The sequence below is a fragment of the Pipistrellus kuhlii genome, unplaced genomic scaffold, assembly GCF_014108245.1.
Source record: "Pipistrellus kuhlii isolate mPipKuh1 unplaced genomic scaffold, mPipKuh1.p scaffold_m20_p_16, whole genome shotgun sequence".
Lineage (NCBI taxonomy): Eukaryota > Metazoa > Chordata > Mammalia > Chiroptera > Vespertilionidae > Pipistrellus > Pipistrellus kuhlii.
The window spans coordinates 9,488,224-9,510,692 of NW_023425471.1; the positions used below are offsets into that span (position 1 = coordinate 9,488,224).

At 41.5% G+C, this 22,469-nt stretch overlaps 1 protein-coding gene across 1 annotated transcript in view; it reads left to right on the top strand.

Annotated features, from left to right (window-relative positions):
- Positions 1-21,670, top strand: part of CUNHXorf58 (chromosome unknown CXorf58 homolog) — a gene marked incomplete at its 5' end in the record, with an annotated part of 44,044 nt that extends 22,374 nt beyond the window's left edge. Inside the window, 4 exons of the mRNA XM_036440082.2 lie at positions 2,911-3,042; positions 15,648-15,877; positions 18,822-18,981; positions 20,295-21,670. Of these exons, the coding sequence (XP_036295975.1) occupies positions 2,911-3,042; positions 15,648-15,877; positions 18,822-18,981; positions 20,295-20,471 (699 nt within the window). The remainder of the gene's footprint in view (positions 1-2,910; positions 3,043-15,647; positions 15,878-18,821; positions 18,982-20,294) is intronic.
- Positions 21,671-22,469: the final 799 nt, after the last annotated feature.

Consider the following 22,469-nt stretch of genomic DNA (forward strand, 5'->3'; position numbering starts at 1 on the left):
TACATACATTGGTTACGGGCACATTCCCAGTAGGGGGTGTGCGAGAGGCAGCTGGTCAATGTTTGTCTCTCATCAACATTTCTAGCTCTCTATCTCGCTCCCTTCCTCTCTGTAAAAAAATCAATAAAATATATTTTTTAAAGTAAATAAACAATCTGCACAAGAAAAAAAATAATACAATAATTAATAAATAATAATACAAGAATAAACAGCGTTTTGCATACTCAAAACTATACACCTACTTTTACCTCACTGTGTATTTTCTTTTCTTTTTTTTTAAGAATATATATTTTTATTAATTTCTGAGAGGAAGGGAGAGGGGGAGAGAGATAGAAACATCAATGATGAATGAGAATCACTGATCGGCTGCCTCTTGCACGCCCCCTTCTGGGGATCTAGCCTGCAACCCAGGCACGTGCCCTTTACCAGAATTGAACCTGGGACCCTTCTGTCTACAAGCCGACACTCTATCCACTGAGCCAAACCAGCTGTGGCTATTTTCTTTATAAATATATAAATATATATATTGTATTGATTTCAGAGACAAAGGAAGAGGGAAAGAAAGACAAAAACATCAATGATAAGAGAGAGTCATTGATTGGCTGCCTTCTGCATGTCCCACACTTTGGATCGAGTCCTCAACCCAGGCATATACCCTGACCAGGAATCGAACTGTGATTTCCTGGTTCACAGGTCGATGCTCAACCACTGAGCCACACCGGCCGGGCCACCCTGTGTTTTCTCTTATTTTTCATATGTATCTGTGTTCTAAGCTCAGAAAATTAAAAAGCAACATTCTAGACAACAAAAGAGAACTGAAATAGAAAATACATCAAAGCTGGCTGTTGTCTTGTGTGGTAAGTAAAAAGAACAGATTCTGAGTCCATCCTATCTCAGTGACTTCTCTGTGGCTTACATCAGCATTATATAACACAGAGCGCCCATACTTTCACCAGCGTCACATTGTGAGATGCAAAAGAAAACTGAGACTGATCTGGAATCAAAAGATATTGAAATCTTCATCTACGCTACTCTCCCTTCACATAAGCGTACCCTTTGTGGCCAGAAGCACAGATGCATAATACAAATATGTGTTCGAAGCAGCGGCACATACTGTGGGGAGTGGGAAAGAGGGTGGGTGCTACTTAAGGCTCTCCTCACAGTCTGTGTATAGCTCTTAGAACAAGGAGAAATGTGCATGGAAGAGTTTGGTATCAATAGGGCCAGACAGGATTTGAGCATCAGTATTTTCTGTGATTTTTCTGTCTTTGCCCTCTCAGGTGCTTTCCTTAAGCAGTAAATGTGAAAAACCCTTTGTTTGCCAATCTATGGCTAATGAGAATGAAGTCTGAGGGAGAAAGAAGTCTGAGCAATCTAAAACATACATGTCGCCGAAACCGGTTTGGCTCAGTGGATAGAGCGTCAGCCTGCGGACTGAAAGGTCCCAGGTTCGATTCCGGTCAAGGGCATGTACCTTGGTTGCAGGCACATCCCCAGTGGGGGGTGTGCAGGAGGCAGCTGATTGATGTTTCTCTCTCATTGATGTTTCTCTCTCTCTCTCTCTCTCTCTCTCTCTCTCTCTCTCTCTCTCTCTCTCTTTTCCTCTCTGTAAAAAAAAAATCAATAAAATATATTTTAAAATAAATAAAAATAAAACGTACATGTCTCCATTTGGGGGCTATATACTGTATTAACACATAAAGATAGTTGGCCCAGTGATACCTTTTATTGCAGTTCCTAGGCCAACCTATTTAATAATTAGATAAATTTTTCCTGCATGGACAACATGAATGGCATTATAGGTTTGTTTTGTTTTGTTTTAAGGGAAAGGAATGTGTTTTTAAGGGGTAAAAAACATCTTTTAATAACTGGTCCTTGCCCTAACTGGTCCTTTAATAACTTGTCCTTGGCTCAGTGGATAGAGCGTCGGCCTGCGGAATGAAGGGTCCCAGGTTCGATTCTGGTCAAGGGCATGTACCTTGGTTGCGGGCACACCCCCGGTAGGGGGTGTGCAGGAGGCAGCTGGTCAATGTTTCTCTCTCATTGATGATTCTAACTCTCTATCTCTCTCTCTCTTCCTCTCTGTAAAAAATCAATAAATTTTTTTTTCAAAAAACAAAATATGGTCCTTGCCCTGGCTGGGTGGCTCAGTTGGTTAGAGCAGCGTTTTTCAAGCGCTGTTCCGCGGCACACTAGTGTGCCGCGAGATGTTGCCTGGTGTGCCGTAGGTGCAGACAAGACAAGAATTTTATAATTTTTCACTATTTTGTTTACTTAATATTTCATAATAAAGTAATTATAAAATACTTTCTTTGTGTTTATTTGATTCCTATTCAAGAGAATTACTTTACATATAGTCAATATAGGCACAGAGTTAAATTTTTTAACATTTTCTAATGGTGGTGTGCCTCGTGATTTTTTTCATGAAACAAGTGTGCCTTTGCCCAAAAAAGGTTGAAAAACACTGGGTTAGAGCATCATCCTGTAAATCAAGATGGTTGCAGGTTCAATTCCTAGTCAGGACACATACCTAGGTTGCGGGTTCGATCCCAAGTTGGGGCACGTAATAGATGGCTCTCATCAATGTTTCTCTCTCTCCCTTATTCTCTCTCTAAAATCATATCCTCAGATGAGAATTTTTTTTAATTAAAAACTGGTTCTCTGAGAATTGTAAACTCAGCTCTTCTAGCTGCATTTTAAAACTATATAGATATGGTTATGGGAACAAATTTTAGGTAGTTTAGAAATCCCTATATAATATTTTCTTTTTAAATACTGCGCTTTTATTGAATAAAAGCTGTTAGAAGAAAGGAACAATATTTTATGTATTTGTCAGAAAAATACATAAAGTGTGTGCTGATTATTATTGCTATTATATTATTTTAAGTCTATGCTCTATTCTTTTTATAGGCCTCATATGATGCTTATAAACTTATGGGGAAGAAGAAGTTTCATGAACAAATTATAGAAGATGAATATCTTTTCCAGAGGTTCAAAATAACTGATGAAGTGGATATTGTCACCATGCAAGATTACGTGACAGTAAGGAATTTAGATTTAGATATTGAAACCAAACAACAACAAAAAGCCTTCTTACCCTATTTTCCAAGAACCATACATTTTTTTATCATGGTAAAATACACACTATATAGCCTTGCCTGATGTAGCTCAGTAGGTTTGGCGTCATCCCATACACCAAAAGGTTGCTGGCTCAACTCCTAGTCAGGACACATGCCCGGGTTGCAGGCTCAATCCCTGGTAGCAGGTGTGCAGGAGGCAGCCAATCGATGTTATGCTCTCACATCGATGTTTCTCTCCTGCTCCCTTCCCTCTCTCTAAAATAAATCAATATCAATATTATTTAAAAACACACACAATACAAAATGTTCCATTTTGAAAGTGAACAATTCAGTGGCATTAAGTACATTCACAGTATTGTGTAAACTTCACCACCATCTAGTATTAGAACCTTTTTGGGGGCCCCAAAAGGAAACCTCTCATCCATTAAGCTAGGGATGTCGAACAAAATCAGAGAAGGGGCCAAAATCTAAAATCCAGCCTAAATCGCGGGCCGAATGGTTTACTAAACAGTCATAAACTGTCATTGTGATGGAAACGCAGCGGAGTGCAGTGATGACAGCGCGGTGCGGGCCACATTGCAAGGCCTGGCGGGACGGATTTGGCCCGCGGGCCTTGTGTTTGACACATGTGCATTAAGCAGTCACTCCTTATTCCTCCATCACTACGGCCCTTATCAACCACCGATCTACCTTCTGTCTCTGAATTTGCCTATTCTGGATATTTCATACTTATGAAATCATATAATGTATGGCTTTTTGTGTCTAAGGAGTAGTACCTAAGGAATGTAGGGTTTCTTTCTGGTGTGGTGGGAATGTTTTGGAATTAGAGAGTGGTGATATATGGCATGAATTTACTAAAAACCGCTGACTTGTACACTACAAAATGGTGAATTTTATATAAATGTTATCTCAATTAAAAAACAAAAATAAATACATGGTGCTAAGAGAATGCATGGGGATTTGACCGAATAAAGAAGGATTCTTTTATTGTTGGGATGCTTTCTACTACAAGTCACAGAATATTTCCAGCCACAAGAGACTGAAACGAAAAGGACATGTTATTGTCCCGTGCAAGAAGTCCTGGACTAGCGAATGTGGCAGCTCAAAGACATTAGGGTTCTGGGTCAGCTTCTCTACAGTTCTCTTGGCTTCCTTCACACGGGAGCAAGATAACTATCACATTCTCAACTATATTCACTAGCGGGAAGAAGGAGACCCCATGAGTCTTTTTATCTCAGGAAGAAAACTCTTTCCCAGAAGACCCCCACAGACTTCCCCTCAGGCCCCATTGGTCAGAATCAGATCACGTGTTCCCCCCTAAACCAATCACCGATTGGTTTGTGTGCTGGGACTCTCCTTCCCGGAGTATATTGCTGGTCCATACCTGGAAAAACCAAAACAACCAGGGCTCCAGGAGCAAGAGAGAAATGGGTAGGCAATCAATAATGTGTCACAGCCTCGGTCTGGGGCTGAGCAGGCGGCATACCCAAGGTAAAGGCCCTGTAGCAGGAGGGGCTGTGGGGCCTGGAGGCAGGTCTGTGGGACTGGAGTAGAGAGAGCAGAGTGTGGCGGTATGTAGTCAGGCTGGAGAGCCACTAAGATCATCATGCAGGGCTTTCAACCATAGTAAGGTGTTTCTTTTTTTTTTCTTTTGTTTTTTATTTGGAGGGATATTTGTTTTCTTGATTCTGTGTACAATGAGAAGCTGGTACAGTGTTTCAAGAAATGAGGTGACAGAATCTGATGAGTGAGGAGATCCATGCAGTCACAATGTAGAATATAGAATGGAGCACAGTAACAGCCTTTTAGTTTGGAGGTTCCCACAGTATTTTATCATAGGAGTGGCATATTGGTTTAGGGCAGTGAGGCTGGAGATGCAAGGGATAATCTATATAATAAAAGCCTAGCCGAAACCGGTTTGGCTCAGTGGTAGAGCGGTGGTCTGCGGACTGAAAGGTCCCAGGTTCGATTCCGGTCAAGGGCATGTACATTGGTTGCGGGCACATCCCCGGTGGGGGGTGTGCAGGAGGTGGCTGGTCGATGTTTCTCTCTCATCAACATTTCTGGCTCTCTATCTCTCTCCCTTCCTCTCTGTAAAAAATCAATAAAATATATATTTTTAAAAATAATAATAATAAATAAATAAAAGCCTAAGCAACTGTTATGACCACATGTGTCAAACACAAGGCCCGCGGGCCAAATCCGTCCCGCCAGGCCTTGCAATGTGGCCCGCACCACACTGTCATCACTGCACTCCGCTGCGTTTCCATCACAATGACAGTTTATGACTGTTCAGTAAACCATTCGGCCCGCGATTTAGGCTGGATTTTAGATTTTGGCCCCTTCTCTGATTGAGTTCGACACCCCTAGTTATGACAGAACAACTGGTCGCTATGATGCACACTGACCACCAGGGGGCAGACGCTCTGCAGGAGTTGCCCCTTGGTGATCAGTGTGCTCCCACAGGGGGAGCACCGCTCAGCCAGAGGCCGGGCTCACCGTTGGCAAGCACAGCAGTGGTGGCAGGAGCCTCTCCCGCCTCCACGGCAGCACTAAGGAGCAGTGAGCTGAGCAGTAAGGAGCAGCGAGCAGGCAGGTGGACATTCCCCAAGGGGTCCTGGACTATGAGAGGGCACAGACCAGTCTGAGGGTACACCCCCACCTCCAGTGCATGAATTTCGTGCACCGGGCCTCTAGTTAGGGAATAAAAGCAGTAGGCTTTGCCCTAGCTAGTTTCACTCAGAGGAGAGTGATCCTGCAGACTGAAGGGTCCTGGGTTCAATTCCGTGAGGATGTGCAGGAGACAGCCAATCAATGATTCTCTCTCATCATTGATGTTTCTATCGCTCCCTCTCCCTTCCTCTCTGAAATCAATAAAAAAAAAATTTTTTAAAGCAGTTGGCCTTGGTGACAGGGTGGTAAGTTAAAGGAAGGTGTCCTAGCCTTCCTTAACATGGCTCCAAGTCTTCTGGTTTGCATAACTAATAGGACAGCAGTGCTGAATCAGGGAACTTACACTAGATACCTAAATAACAATAATAGCAAATGCCAATGTACAGTCATGCGCCACTTAGCGATAGGGACACATTCTGAGAAATGCATCATTAGGGAGTTCAGCATTGTGCGAACATCACAGATTGCACTTACACAAGTCTAGATGGTGTAGTTGCTACTATAATTGTATGTGTTGTACTTTTTTTGTACTGTAGGTTTACAGCAGCAGCACTACAAACATGTGAATAGTGCATTATGATGTCATAATGGCTATGGCGTCACTAGGTGAAAGGAATTTTTCAGCTTCATTATAATCTCATGGGACCACCATCATCTGTGTGGTGTGTTGTTGACCAAAACATCATTATGTGGCGCATATCTGTAATACCAACTCCTTTTATTCTCATAACCCTAAAAGATAGGTATTATTATTACCCTATTTCACACATTCTAAAGACTAAGGGAGCCGAAACTGGTTTGTCTCAGTGGATAGAGCCAATGATTCTCTCTCATCATTGATGTTTCTATCGCTCCCTCTCCCTTCCTCCCTTCCTCTCGGCCTGCGGACTGAAAGGTCCCAGGTTCGATTCCGGTCAAGGGCAGGTACCTCGGTGGCAGGCACATCGCCAGTAGGGGGTGTGCAAGAGGCAGCTGATGTTTCTCTCTCACTGCTGTTTCTAACTCTTTATCCCGCTCTCTTCCTCTCTGGAAAAAAATCAATAAAATATATATTTTTTAAAAGACTAAGGGATCCCAAAATTCTAGCTCATAATAATAGCACATGGTCTTAACTACTCACTCAGTTGTTTCAGTGTGAAACATGAAATTAATATACTGCCTTGGATACTCCCACTTCTGCTTTCTTTCAAAGCCTTAACCTAGAAGATTAGGGCACCAGGAAATGACTAGAGCTTCAGGATGCTAACTGTCTTTGCTAAGGACATGGGTCTCGTACTTGCAGATCGTAGCTATGCCAAGGATTGGGGTCATAGGAAAAAAGTCCCCAGATTGACATTTTGGAAGAGAGAGATATGGTGATTCCTGATATTTATTGAGCCCTTTATGGACACAGCACAGACTTCAGCTCTTTATATGCATATTATCTCCTTTCATCTTCACGTTCATAAATTATGTGACCCTTTAACAGATGAGGAAAAAATTAAGTTTAATGAGATTTTTCTAAAACTGGCCCAAGGTCACATAGCTAATAAGTGCAGAGCACATCATTGACAGTGGTGAGATGTTTACCCATTTTACTACTCTACCCTCGGGAAATAAAATATACAGGCAGTCCTCACTGTACCAGCAGAGTGTTTTATTTCATTGTAAAGTGTTTATATCTTTGTAAAAAATAAATAAAAACTTGAACTCATTGAAAACCACTGACTTATACACTATATAATATATATATATATTATTGATTTTGTACAGAGAGGAAAGGAGAGAGATAGAGAGCTAGAAACATTGATGAGAGTCATCATTCACTCAGCTGCCTCTTGCACACCCCGCACTGGGGATGTGCCCACAACCAAGGTACATGCCCTTGACCAGAATCGAACCCGGGACCTTTCAGTCCCCAAGCCGACGCTCTATCCATTGAGCCAAACCGGTTTCGGCTGACTTATACACTTTAAATAGGTGAATTGGCTCTAGCTGGTTTGGCTCAGTGGATAGAGCATCAGCGTGCGGATGGTCAAGGGCACATGCCTGGGTTGCGGGCTCGATCCCCAGTAGGGGGTGTGCAGAAGGCAGCTGATCAATGATTCTCTCTCATCACTGATGTTTCTATCTCTCTCTCCCTCCCTCTCTCTTCCCTCTGAAATCAATAAAAATATATATTTAAAAATAAATAAATAAGTGAATTGCATGCGATGTGAATCTCAATAAAGCTACTAAAAAAAAGTTTAGCTAGCTAGAGTAGTTTAAAGTGCTTGCCTTCTTGTTCTTATGCAACTTACAATGCATCTTCTCTATGTCTTGGAAAATTGTCATACTTCTCTTAAGTTTGGATTACCCACCAACATTTTATCCTTTAAATTTTTTAATTGGAGCCAAAACTGGTTTGGTTCAGTGGATAGAGCATCAGCCTGCGGAATGAAAGGTTAAGGGCATGTACCTTGGTTGTGGGCACATCCCCAGTAGGGGGTGTACAGGAGGCAGATGATGGATGTGTTTCTATCTCCCTTCCTCTCTGTAAAAAAAAAAAAAATCAATAGAATATATTTTAAAACATTTTTTTATTGGAGAGAGAGAGAGAGAATGCGCATCAATTTGTTGGTCCACTTATTTATGCATTCATTGGTTGCTTCATGTGTGTGCCCTAACCTGGGATTGAGTTCACAACCTTGGTGTTTGCAACTGAGCTACCTGGCCAGGGCTTATCCTTTGGACTTTAAATGTTGTGAGATATCTCAGAGTTCCTTTCCTGTGAAGTGTCTTTTTTGTCAGGGTCACTTCCTCTGGGACAGCTTCGTCCCTTTTGTTACAGCCTCGCTCCTCACTTATGCTGATAACTTCACTCTCTCCAGGTTCCCCCAGCTGCCTATGTGCAGTCTCTTGAATGATGGCTGCATCAACATCCCCACAGTCACCTATTTCTTCTAAAAGTCCATGTACATGGGATTTGAATTTCACTTCCAGCATTATCACTTTTTTGGCCTGTTCCCTCTTTTGATTTTGTTGTTGTTACGAGGGGACAAAGAGGCAACACAACTATTTACTTTGCTGTCTGTGTGTGAATTAAATAACAGACCCATTGCGACCAATCATTGACACACTTTGAAAGAAGTGACATGATTTGTCATAATCACCATACACATCTGTTATTTATACAGTGATTTATGGACTGAAGAGCGAGCAGCAGAGTTTGTACTTGATGCAATTACTCAATTATACTGTGGTAACTGAAATTTGATCCATGTTGTTAGAGGACTGGGCTTATTCAACTAAATAGCGGTAATTAAAATTCATGCATGCCTAAATAATACAAAGGGAGAGTGGCCTGTATGTGTGAGTGTGTGTGTATATACCCTGTCTTGCTGTTATTCCATTTCCTAGCATCATAGATCTTGCTTCCCTATTCCTATCCCTTAAATGAGCATTTATTATATAACGTTGAATTGATAATATATATTTGCACTTTTAAAATTCCTAATTTTATATTTTACATATTGTAAAAAGAAAAGTGGGGTTTCTATAAATTCTTCAAATGACTATAGTGAAATTTGCCACTTAGTACCAAATACAAACTCATTATTTCTAAAAAGCTTTATGCAAATGTCATCTCAAATCAAGCATGTCATGAAGGAGCACTACCAGGTATGCAGATCACATAGCTATTACCAAATGTTAGGCTCATCCTGAGTTTAATTTAGATTTATATTTTTTAATTAAAACTTTATTATTGAAAATATTGCATAAGTCCCCTTTTCCCCCCCATCGACTCCTAGCCCATCCCCACACAACACCCCAGGCCTCCACCAACCCACTGTCTGTGTCCATGGCTTATGCATATATGCATATAAGTGCTTTGGTTAATTTCTCCCGGCCCACGCCACTCCCTACCCCCACCTTCCCTCTGAAATTCAACAATCTGTGCCATGTTTCTATGTCTCTGGATCTATTTTGTTCATCATTTTATTTTGTTCATTAGATTCCTCATATGAGTGAGATCATGTGATACTTGTCTTTCTCTGACTGGCTTATTTTGCTTAGCATGATACTCTCCATGTCCCTCCATACTGTCTGTAAGGGTAACAGGTCCTTCTTTTTACAGCTGCATAGTATTCCATGGTGTAGATGTACCACAGCTTTTTTATCCACTCATCTGCTGATGGGCACTTGGGCTATTTCCAGATCTTAGCTATGGTGAATTGTGCTGCTATGAACATAAGGGTGTATATATCCTTTCTGATTGGTGTTTCAGGTTTCTTAGGATATATTCCTAGAAGTGGGATCACTGGGTCAAATGGCAATTCTATATATAAATTAAAAAAATTTTTTTTTTGTTAATCCTCTCCAGAGGATATTTTTCCATTGATTTTTAGAGTGAGTGGAAGAGAAGAGAGGCAGAGAAAGAGAAACATTGATGTGAGAGAGACACAATGATTGGTTGCCTCCTGCCAAGGCCTCGACCAGAGCCTGCGACTGAGGTATGTGCCCTTGACCAGAATCAAACCCAAGGCCCTTCAGTCTACAGGCTAATAATCTATCTACTTGTGCCAAACCAGCTAGGACCATATTTAATTTTTTGAGGAAACTCCATACTGTTTTCCATAATGTCTTTACCAGTCTGCATTCCACCAGCAGTGTACTAAGGTTCCTTTTCTCCGCATCCTCGCCAGCACTTGTCCTTTGTTTATTTGATGATAGTAGTCATTCTGACAGGTGTGAGGTGATACCTCATTGTCATTTTAATTTGCATCACTCTGCTGATCAGTGATTTTGAGCACTTTTTGTCTCTTGTCCATCTATATGTTCACTTTGGAGAAGTGTCTATTTTGCCCATTTTAAATTGAATTTTGTTAAGTTGTATGATGCACCGGGTCTCTAGTTGGTGTATAAAAATGCTATCAGCCGGGACCAGTTTGGCTCAGTGGGTAGAATGTCGGCCTGCAGACTGAAGGGTCCCGGGTTCAATTCCGGTCAAGGGCATGTACCTTGGTTGCGGGCACATCCCCAGTAGGGGGTGTGCAGGAGGTAGCTGGTTGATGTTTCTCTATCATCGATGTTTCTAACTCTCTGTCCCTCTCAATTCCTCTCTGTGTAAAATCAATAAAATATATTTTTTTAAAATGCTATCAATTTCTGGTTGTTAATTTTATATTCTGCTACATTACCTAAATCATTTATTATATCTACCGGTAATAGGTTTTTGGTGGAGTCTCTAGGGTTTTGTATGTACAGTATTATATCATCTGTTTATAATGACAGTTTTACTTCCTCTTTTCCAATTTGGATTCCTTTTCTTTCTTGTCTGATAACTGTGGCTAGGACTTCCAGTACTGTGTTGAATAAGAGTGGTGAAAGCGGACATCCCTGTCCTGTTATTTTTCTTAGGGGAAATGGTTTTAATTTTTCCCCACTAAGTATAATGTTTGCTGTAGGTTTGTCATATATGGCCTTTATTATGTTGAGATATGCTCCCTGTATTCCCACTTTACTGAGAGATTTCATCAAAAATAGGTATTGGATTTTGTCAAATACTCTTCTGCATATATTGGTATAATCATGTGAATTTATTTTCAATTTGTTTAGGTGATGTATCACATGTGTTGATTTGCAAATATTGTACCAGCCTTGAATTCCTGAAATAAATCCCTCTTGGTCTTGGTGTATAATCTTTTTCATATATTGCTGGATCTGAGTTGCTAATATTCTGTTGAGGATTTTGGCATATGTAATGAGTGGTCAGATTATTATGATCTCTGAACACATAATAATCTGGCCACTCAGTGTGTGTGTGTGTGTGTGTGTGTGTGTGTGTGTGTGTGTGTGTCCCAGTGCATGAATTTGTGCATGGGTGGGATCCGGCCAGCCTGGCCAGGGGGAGGGGACATGGGTGGTTGGCCAGCCTGCCTGCTGGCCGAACTCCTGGTTGAGGGGACAATTTGCATATTAGCCTTTTATTATTATATATAAGATATACACTGAGTAGCCAGATTTTTATGCATTCAGAGGTCATAATAATCTGGCCACTCAGTGTATGTTGATCAGGGATATTGGTCTGTAATTCTCTTTGTAGTGTCTTTATCTGGTTTTGGAATTAAGATAATGCTGGCCTCATAAAGAGAGCTTGGAAGTCTTTCTTCCTATTGGATTTATTTAAATATATTTTTAAATATATTTTTTTGAATTGTTTGAAGAGTATAGGTGTTAGTTCTTTGAATATTTGATAAAACTTCCCTGTGAAGCCGTCTGGACTCAGGCTTTTGTTTGCTGGGAATTTTTTTTTATTACTGTTTCTATTTCATCTGTTGTTATTGGCCTATTCAGGTTTTCTGATTCTTCCTGATTCAGTTTTGGGAGATTATAGTTTTCTAGGAATTTCATCCACATTGTCCAGCTTGATGGCATATAGTTGTTCATAATATATTCTTTTTTAAAAAATTATTCATTTTTTTTACAGAGAGGAAGAGAGAGGGATAGAGTGTTAGAAATATCGATGAGAGACAATCATCAGTCAGCTGCCTCTTGCACACCCACTACTGGGGATGTGCCCGCAACCAAGGTACATGCCCTTGACCAGAATCGAACCTGGGACCCTTCAGTCCACAAGCTGATGCTCTATCCACTGAGCCAAACCGGTTTTGGCCATAATATATTCTTACATAGTTGCCCTTTGTGTTTCAGTGATGTCAGTTGTTACTTCTCCGCTTTGGTTTCTGATTTTATATACAGTAGGTCCTTGAGTTAAATTGGAGATCCGTTCCTATGGTGGGACAGAACGCAATTTTCGCCATAAGTCAGAACCCACCTACGTAAGCACCTACGTCTCTCACATGGAGCACATACACAGCAGTAATGAAGTGAAACAGTAAAAGGTTAGGGAATTTTCTGCCATTATATCCGTTCTCTATCCTATCCCTTGCTCACTTTCCTCTAATTCTGGCACTCCAATTATGTGAATATTGTTACATTTCATGTTGTCCAACAGCTTTCTTAGGCTATCCTCCTGTTTTTTTGTTTTATTTTTAAATATATTTTTATTGATTTCAGAGAGGACAGGAGAGGGGTAGAGAAAGATAGAAACATCAATGATGAGATCTTCCTACCCTCCCTGCTGTAATTTGACAGTCTACTTGTTGCTTTACTGTCTCTAAATCTATCTTTTGGTTCGTCAGTTTATAATGTTCTTTATTATCCATAAATGAATGAGGTCATGTGGTGTTTCTCTTTCATTGACTGGCTTATTTCACTCAGCATGATGTTCTCCAATCATTGATTAGCTGCCTCCTGCATATCCACCACAGGGGATCAAGCCCACAACCCAGGCTGTGCCCTGACTGAGATTCGAACTGTACACTCCTGGTTCATAGTTCAAGGTTCAACCACCGAGTCATGCTGGGTAGGCTGTCCTGTTTTCTTCTTTTTTCTTTCTTTTTGGTTCTCTGATTGAGTGATTTTTTTCTGCCCTGTCTTCTAATTCACTGATCCAAACCTTGCTTCCCCTAATCTGCAGAGTATTCCTTCTAATTTGTTCTTTATTAATACTATGTCATTCTTTATTTCTGACTGGCCTTTTTTTATAGTTACTATATCTTTTCTCATGCTGTTGAGCATCTCTGCCATCATTATTCTGAACTCTATCCTATATAATAAAAGCCTAATATGCAAATCAACAGAACAGTGGAATGACCTGCAGAACAACTGGTCGCTATGATGCACACTGACCACCAGGGGGCAGACTCTCAACACAGGAGCTGCCCCCAGCCCACAGGCCCCAGGCAGATGTGAGCAGGGGTCCCCTGGTTGCCCCACAGAGGGAGGAGACAGGCGGTGGGGGTAGGGGGCTAGTGAGTGGGCAGCAACAGGCCAGCCAAGGCAGATGTGAACGGGGGACCCTAATCACCTGCTGGTCAGCCCACAGATTGGCCCTGATCACCAGTCTGGCTTAGGGAACCCTACCTGTGCATTAATTTCATGCACCAGGCCTCTGGTATCAGATAAATTTCTTATCTCCATTTCGTTTAGCTCTTCTGGAGAATTCTCTTGCTCTTTTGTTTTGGGTTTTGTTTTTGTTTTTGTCTCCCCATTTTGGCAGTCTGTTTGGGTTTGTGTCTAAGTATTGGGTAGATCTGCTACAACTGCCAACCTCTACTGCAGGAAAATATCAGATGCTGTTTCTGACTGGCCCTGAGTACCCTGTTTGGGACTCCCAGAAAGCCCCAGCTTGCGGGCCCCTCTGCTGGAGCCGAGTGCCTTTGGCAAAGACCAAGACGTGCACCTGGGTCTGCTTTTCCTCGCCCTGGGCCCAGACAGATATCAGGCAAAGACTCAAAGCCTCCAGGGTTCCGTCTCTATCTGCAGTGTGAATGTTATCAGCCTTGATTAGCCTCGGGGTAGGGAACACAGGACGATAGAGGTCTTTCAACCGGGTGTGGTAACTGCCTTCCCCCAGGCTAAAACCACCTGGATAGCTAAGGTCTGCTGAGAAAGACATTCCCCGAAGAGTGAGGGAATGACAACGCGGGAAACTGGGCTGGCTGCCATCCAAGCTCCTACCCCAAAGCCCCTAACCCTGGACTCTCCTCACACAGTTCCAGTCCACTCTTCCTTCCCTCTGCCAGAGCCCAGTGTAATTGGCTGCACACAAAATTGTGTGCATTGGCCCTTTAAGAGGGTACCTGCTTTTCCAGGAGTCTCTGACTGCCCTGCTGCTTTTTAAGCTGAGCTTTATGTGGGCGCCTTTCTCAGTCCTGGTGCCCTGGGCTGGGAAGCCCAGCTTGGGGTTTAGACCCCAGGGTTCTCACTGGGAAGCCCCCACAGCTGCGATATCCCTCCAGACAGGCGTCTTCAAACTACGGCCCGCGGGCCACATGCGGCCCGCAGAGGAGTCTGATCCGGCCGCCAGGTTTTTTGGGCAGTGAGCGCAGCCGAGGTGTTACAGTAGGAATTAGTAGTTCATATAGTCCGGCCCTCCAGCTCTCTGAGGGACCGTGATCTGGCCCCCACTTTAAAAAGTTTGAGGACCCCTGCTCCAGACCTTCATCTGCTGCCTGTGGTCCACCCTCTTGCATCTCCACCCTTCCACCAGTCTCGGTGCGGTCGCCACTGTCCATTCTGGGTTAGGGTTCTCTCCAGCAAGTCTTCAGTTGATTTCTCAAGGTGGTTCTTCTGTATTTTAGTTGTATTTCCAGTTTGGTCCTAGGACAGTGTCAGTGTGGCTTCCACTTACTCTGCTACCATTTTTCATCAGAGACTCTTCTGTGAGTTCTATTTGCCATTAAAATGTTGTGTGTCTTTTTAAAATATATTTTATTGATTTTTTACAGAGAGGAAGGGAGAGAGATAGAGAGCTAGAAAGGTCGATGAGAGAGAAACATCGACCAGCTGCCTCTTGCACACCCCCTATCAGGGATATGCCCGCAACCAATGTACATGCCCTTGACCAGAATCAAACCTGGGACTGACTCTCTACCACTGAGCCAAACCGATTTCAGCTGCCATTAAAATGTTTATACATTAAAGAAATATGTAGTGAGTGTGGTATCCTATGCATGATTCTATGTGACAGGGATTCTGCCTTCTAGTAGGGGAGCTAAGATACACACAGATAGCTAAACCATCAATTTGTCAACAATCAGAGCCATAGAAGAGAGATACCAATAAAATCAGAGATGTTCAAGGAATGCCTTTTGAATGAGTGGAACCGTGGGAAATGTGTCTAAAACCATTCTGGAGCACCACAACCAATCATTCTTAGTTGTTTTTTTCCACCGGGTGGGGCAAGAATAGGTTTATAGTTGTTTGTATGGAAAATACTATAATAATTAATAGATAATAATACAAGTATAAACTCTGTGTTTCGACTACTCACCAGTGTAAACCTACTTTGGTCCCCCACCCCTGCAGTATTCCAGTATTCTGGATAAGACACCTGCATCTTCTGGTGGAAGAAATAACTATTGGAGAAGATTGACCCTCAGCAGCATTCCCAAGACAATGATAATGTATGACATACTTGATTATGCAGAGTCTAAAGTACTCACAAAACGTCTGCAAAAAGAAATGAAGTACCTGTTACAGAAACCACGAACTGAAGAGATGCGTCGAAAGCAGCTGCAGATTATTACCGAAACGAGGTAAAAGTGACCCTTACCAGAGTTAGGATACTAGAGACGTTTCTGGAAATGTTCATATTCCGCCCAATAGTTCACACAATATAATAGCAGGTTTGAGGCAGATGGCTCAGAACTTATGCAACTTCGTAAACAGAGCACCAACCAAAAGGACAATTGCTACCTAGGGAGGTAAGTTGACTCACCAGACAGGCGGTTTAGGATGGCTGGAGGCCACCAGAGCGAATATAAAAATGTAGGGTAGAGATGTTGGCAACTCTTTAATTAGAGCAAGAGTGGGCATCGAAATAGTGCAGAGAGAAGTGGAGCCCTGAGCCAGCGTGATTGCCTTTCAAGTGGACATGAGAGGCAGTACCACTTGCCAAGATCCGAGAGCCACCCAAGGTGGGGAGTGGGTGGAGGACATTAAGGGTAAGGTGACCAGATGTCCCGCTTTTGGCGGGCCAGTCCCGATTTTTAACGATTTGTGGCGTTTTAAAAAAGTCCCGATTTTGCCAAAGCCGGTTTGGCTCAGTGGTAGAGCGTCGGTCTGCGGACTGAAAGGTCCCAGGTTCGATTCCGGTCAAGGGCATGTACCTTGGTTGCGGGCACATCCCCGGTAGGGGGTGTGCAAGAGGCAGCTGGTCGATGTTTCTCTCTCATCGACATTTCTAGCTCTCTGTCTCTCTCCCTTCCTCTCTGAAAAAAATCAATAAAATATATATTTTTTTAAAGTCCCAATTTTTTATAAAACAACTTTTTTAAAACAACGCGGCACAAATTGTTAGAAATCGGGACGTCTGGTCACCTTACGTAAGGGTGGACTGTGGGGGTGAGGTGCTAACTGTTGTTTTGATAAATCCAGCCGGAAGGGCTCCCATTGCCCATGCTGCACAAGACTTTTTCCTTTCTGCTGAAGGTTATGATTCTGCTCTTGCTATTCTGCCTCGCCTTGCTGTAGATAAATTGCATATAAATCACAGTTACATTATTCCCTTCTTTACCAATAGCATGCGAGCCAATTCACATTATAGAAATGCCTGTTGTAGCAAAATGGACTGTATTATGAGCCGAACAACATGAACAGAATATGCCTACTCCAATTATCGCTTTTTTCCCTTCCATTACCAAGTCTCACCTAAACCCACCTTGTTTACAGATTAAGCTTGCATTCTTAAGAAAAAGATAATAAGACCGAAGAGGACCTATTTTCACACTGTCATATTGGAAATGAAAAATCCTCCTTTAATACCTGAAGAAAACACCGGTGACCCATTGTCACGCAGACATGCTGGGTCTTGTTGTTCTGTGTGGGTGTTGTTTTCTTCAGGAGGAGAGATGAGTGGTGCTGACCCAATAACATAATTTAGCCCATTTATTTTTATGATCAAGACTATACATTTGCCAGACAGATGGCCTGGTGCAGGGCACAGTCTGTCATCGTAAAATAGATTTTCTCTCACTCATCCGTATAAGCACTGACTATAGAACTTAACCCTATTAGCACCAAGGTCAAATACATGATGTCATTTTCTTTGCCACCATATATAACCCTAGACTCCTAGCTGTTTGAGCTCATGCTACTGATTATCCAAGAATGAGTTGCTTTAACCAGATAAGTAGCCAAACGCTAAATCAATTGGAGAGGGCAAAGGATTTGCTTAAAGGCTTTCTCGAATGTAGTCTTAGCAAAACATGAGACAAAGATTTGAGTATAGTTTATTTGGGGGGGGGGGGTGATACCAGGGGCTACTGATAAGAGGCGGTAGAGAAGTGAAATGGGGAAGGGCAGGCGCCAAAACAATGTGGGTTAGCAAGCAAGCTACCACTATGGGTAACGAGCTGAAAAATGTCTGAGCAAATATAGAATATGCAACTCAAGTTACCCCACAGGGGGCAAAGGAGTTGGGATATTTGTCCACCAGTGTCCATTTAGGCTGGGACCGGTTTGGCTCAATGGATAGAGCGTCGGCTTTGGGACTGAAGGGTCCCGGGTTCGATTCCGGTCAAGGGCATGTGCCTTGGTTGTGGGCACATCCCCAGTGGGGGGGGTGCAAGAGGCAGCTGGTCGATGTTTCTCTCTCATCGATGTTTCTAACTCTCTATCTCTCTCCCTTCCTCTCTGTATAAAAATCAATAAAGTATATTTAAAAAAAAAAAAAAAGGATTGCTTAGGAGGGGCTGTATTAGTTCTCGGGCAGTTTCCCAGAACATGGGTTCCTGTTTACACAAGAGAGCTGCAGGCTGAGGGAGGGCAATGCTAGCAGTTGGAAGTTGGGGCGGTGTGCCTGCAGTGGTAAAGCCAGGGGACTATGGGCATAATACACACTAGGTCTGAACCCAACACATTTAAAACATTTTTGGGGGCCCCAGCTGGTTTGGCTCAGTGGCTAGAGTGTTGGCCTGCGGACTGCAGGGTCCCAGGTTCAATTCCTGTCAAGGGCATGTACCTTGGTTGCGGGCACATCCAAATGAGGGTGTGAAAGAGGCAGCTGGTTGATTTTTCTCTCTCTTTGATGTTTCTAACTCTCTATTCTTCTCTCGTCCACTCTGTAAAAAATCAATTAAAATTTAAAAAAATAAAAAAAATTTTAAAATAAAAAGTTTGTGGGGTTTTCCTCCCAGCTATTATGAAATTTAATACCTTTTTGTATTAGTATATGGTTAAAAATATTCAAATGGCTACTATACAGTATTTTCCAGGGGGGAAAAATGATTTTCAATTGATACCACGTTTTATAATTTTTATCATTATCATCAATGTCATCATGGCATTTAAAGAACCATGCTATGTACCTCAAGTAGAAATGATAACTTTGGCCTAAAATATATATATATGCAGTATTGCTACAAGTACTGAGATCTATGATATATTTGCTAGAGGATGCTTTAATAAAATTTGGAACTTGCTGTATGTTTAACTTTTATTTTGTTCCATTTTTCTGTCGGTAATACAAATATTTCCTAGGTACTTACCTCTGTTGAAAAGCCAAAGTTTATTTCGGCCCGCCCAACAGCAAAGTCAATTTAAACATCTGGGTCGGCGATCCAAGCAAGCGCGATTGAAAAATGAAAAAATGAAAAAAGCTTATGAGAAGGAGAAAAAAGCAAGCACTTCTGCGAAGAGTGTAAGTTTAACTTGTACTGAATTCATCGTTTTGAGCAATATGCAAACTGCAAGTACTTCTACGAGTCGAGTTTTCCTAATCTACAAGTTCAATGCTGAAAACCCTGTTAAATATTTTAGATAGTATAAAGCTACATTTCTCTTGGTAACACATCTTTTTGAAATTCTTTTTTTTTTAATATATTTTATTGATTTTTCACAGAGAGGAAGAGAGAGGGATAGAGAGCTAGGAACATCGATGAGAGAGAAACATCGACCAGCTGCCTCCTGCATATTCCCCATCGGGGATGTGCCTGCAACCAATGTACATGCCCTTGACTGGAATCGAACCTGGGACCCTTCAGTCCGCAGGCCGACGCTCTACCACTGAGCCAAACCGGCTTCGGCCTTTTTGAAATTCTTAAACCTGATTAATAACAGGCTGGTATGAACTGGCAAAAAAAAAACCAAAACACACACACACACACAAAAAAAAAACACAAAAAAAACAACACACACACACACACAAAAAAACCCCACTCTGTATATTTATACTGATGAATCAGCACATCCTTAATGGTGCTTTTCTCAGAGGAAGTCATTTCTATATGAACTTCTTAAAAGCTATACTGTGATTCTAACGAACAAAATAAACTGATTACAAAATAGAAACAGGCATACAGAAATGAAATAGACTGACAGCTGACAGAGGGGAGGAGGGGGGGGGGACTGGGTGAAAGAAGGTGAAGACATTAGCCGAAGAACATGTATGCACAGTCTATGGACAGACACCAGTGTGGTGTTGGCCAGAGGGAAGAGGGGCAGGGCTGGGTGGAGGTGGATGGGGGGGTTAGGTCGTGAGGAGGGGGACATCTGAAATAGTGTCAACAATAAAAATAAAGTTAAAAAAGCTACACTGCCTGGCCAGAATGGCTCAGTGGTTGAGTATAAACCTATGAACCAGGAGGTCACAGTTTGATTCCCGGTCAGGGCACATGCCCAGGTGGCAGGCTCCATTCCCAGTGCGGGGGCGTGCAGGAGACAGCCGATCAGCGATTCTCCCTCATTATTGATGTTTCTCTCTCTCCCCCTCTCCCTTCTTCTCTGAAATCAATAAAAACATATTTAGAAAATAAAAAAGCTATACTGTGTAAATTCTGCCTCAGTATACTCTACACCATAGGCATATTTATAATGCACCTGTATTCATGTATTGCTATGTAATTGTTAATATGTTATACATTTATTGAGATGAGGCTAAGTACAAAAAGTCAATGATAAAGTAATAAAAAGCAAATATAAAACACTTTCTGCTTTCATTTATAATCTACCTAGGAACCTCAGACAGACAAACCAGAAACAAAGCAACAGCGAAAGGTTGTCTTCTCCACCTCAACTTTTGAAATTGTGAAATTTAAAGACCCCACCTTAGATGAAAAATCGGAAAAAGACAAAAAGGAACCATTTTTCTGGCGTCAAAAATTGTATGTTCATCGTGATCCACCATTTTAATGTGCAGCTAATTGAAAGAAAACCAAGTGATTTAATAAATTGCTTGTCTGTCTATAAATGATGAATATGAATATCAAAGAAAAAAATATAAACAAGGCCTCAGTATGCTCTCTAAACCAAATGCGCGACAGATTTTTAAGCCCTTTTTGTAATACCAGGGGTGCAAATATTTTTTTTGCTGGCAGAAGTTTAATCTGAACAAATTATTTCAACTAGATGCCCTCAAACTAAGCATATACAGTTTTGTTTGAGAAATGGTACATATATGAATCCCTAGCACTTTTATTCAATTTTGATTTTCCTTCATTTTAAAAAATATCTGAACAGGCCAGGCTTAGCATAAATATTAGAATTCGCAGGATAAAAGGCTGCTATGGAATCAGCCTCCAGTGTCTTTTTTCAGTAGCATTTTGTTTTTACAGAACAGCTTGTGATTGACCTACTCTCAATTATAATAAAATTAATAATGCATTTGTTGCTACAGTCGGTGTGACATAGCATACCTAATCATTACTGAGCATTGTAAGCAGTTGGGACAGAATGTTGCATCTGCTTTCATGTTGCACTTTGGCTGTTTTCCAAGTATGAAGACTATTTTCAGTAGTATTCATCAATTTCCTTTTGAATTGATAAATTCTCATGCCTGATATAGTGTGAAGTATTGATCTTTTGTGATCCAGGCTATCAGATGATATCAAACCTTACCAGCAGCTATGATAGTTAAACAAAGGGCATTATTTAGTTAACTTTAAAAATACAATTTTTTATTTTGCTTAACATTTAAAATGTGGAAGCTGATTGCTGCTCTAACTCAGACAAAGCAGCCTATACATGGATCTCATTCTCTGCTAAAACACTCCCTTAAATGACAAGGAATATTGGAGTCAATGTGTATGATTCCCACTAGAATATATTTAACAAAAATGTGTACTCTTTTTTTTTGGGGGGGGGGTTCATTTATGAAAGCTGGGACAGTGAAACAAGGGAGGGCTTAGCAAGAAAAAGGCTCCCTGGGAAGCCAGAGAAAAGGGGGCCTTGGAGACAGGTTCAGGGGGTTAGCCCAGGACGAGCTGCCGCTGCCCATTGCTCCCCTGGCTACAAGTCTTGTGGAGACCCTTAGGGTTTAGGAGATGCATGTCTGTGGGGGAAGAATAGAGGGAGGAAAAGGCACAGGCCTGCTCCCAGGAGGGAGAGCACTAAACATGCACTCTTCAATATTAATATACCCTCATTTGATCTCCAGAAATGGGACAGATAATCCCCTTGTTTTCAGCGTTTGTACTGGACACTGGTTCAATAGAAAACACATACCTCATGAGTCATGTATATTCTCATTTGTTAAATTATGAAACAGTTCCTATTTCAATCAAATGCATATCAGATTCAGTCGACCCATAGTATGTGCAAAAACAAAAGCTAAGGGAGATTTAGGGTAACAAGATGAAGGAAAAGGACAAAGGAAGGACAGACTCTTTACGTTTAAGAGCAGCCACTTCTCTTATTAGCTACGATTTTGTCCTGTCATAACGCCTAGCTGCAAGGGAGGCTGGGAAATGTACTCTTGTTTTGGGCAATTCTGTACCATACTAAAATTCAGTTGTTATAAAAGAAAGTGATAATAGATATTAAGACATAACTAGCATAAAAAAGACATAAATACCATCAGCTGCCAGAGAATGTCTTCTATTGATTCTTTTAACTTACATTAAACAATATAACCACATCATAGAAAACCCTTTTAAAAGTAGAATCACACATAATCTCATTGCTATAATACAACAATTGTTTTAATTTGCTCATATCTTTCTAATCTGTCTAAATGCACACATATTTTCACATGGTTATAATCATAAGTAACATACAAAGGTGGGCAAAACAAAGGTTTACAATTGTGAGTACACAAAGATAAGCAAAAGGAAGAAAATTGTGTGAAGAGTTTATTCTTGTATTATTTATTAATTCTTGTATTTTTTTCTTTTTTAATCCTCACCCAAGGAT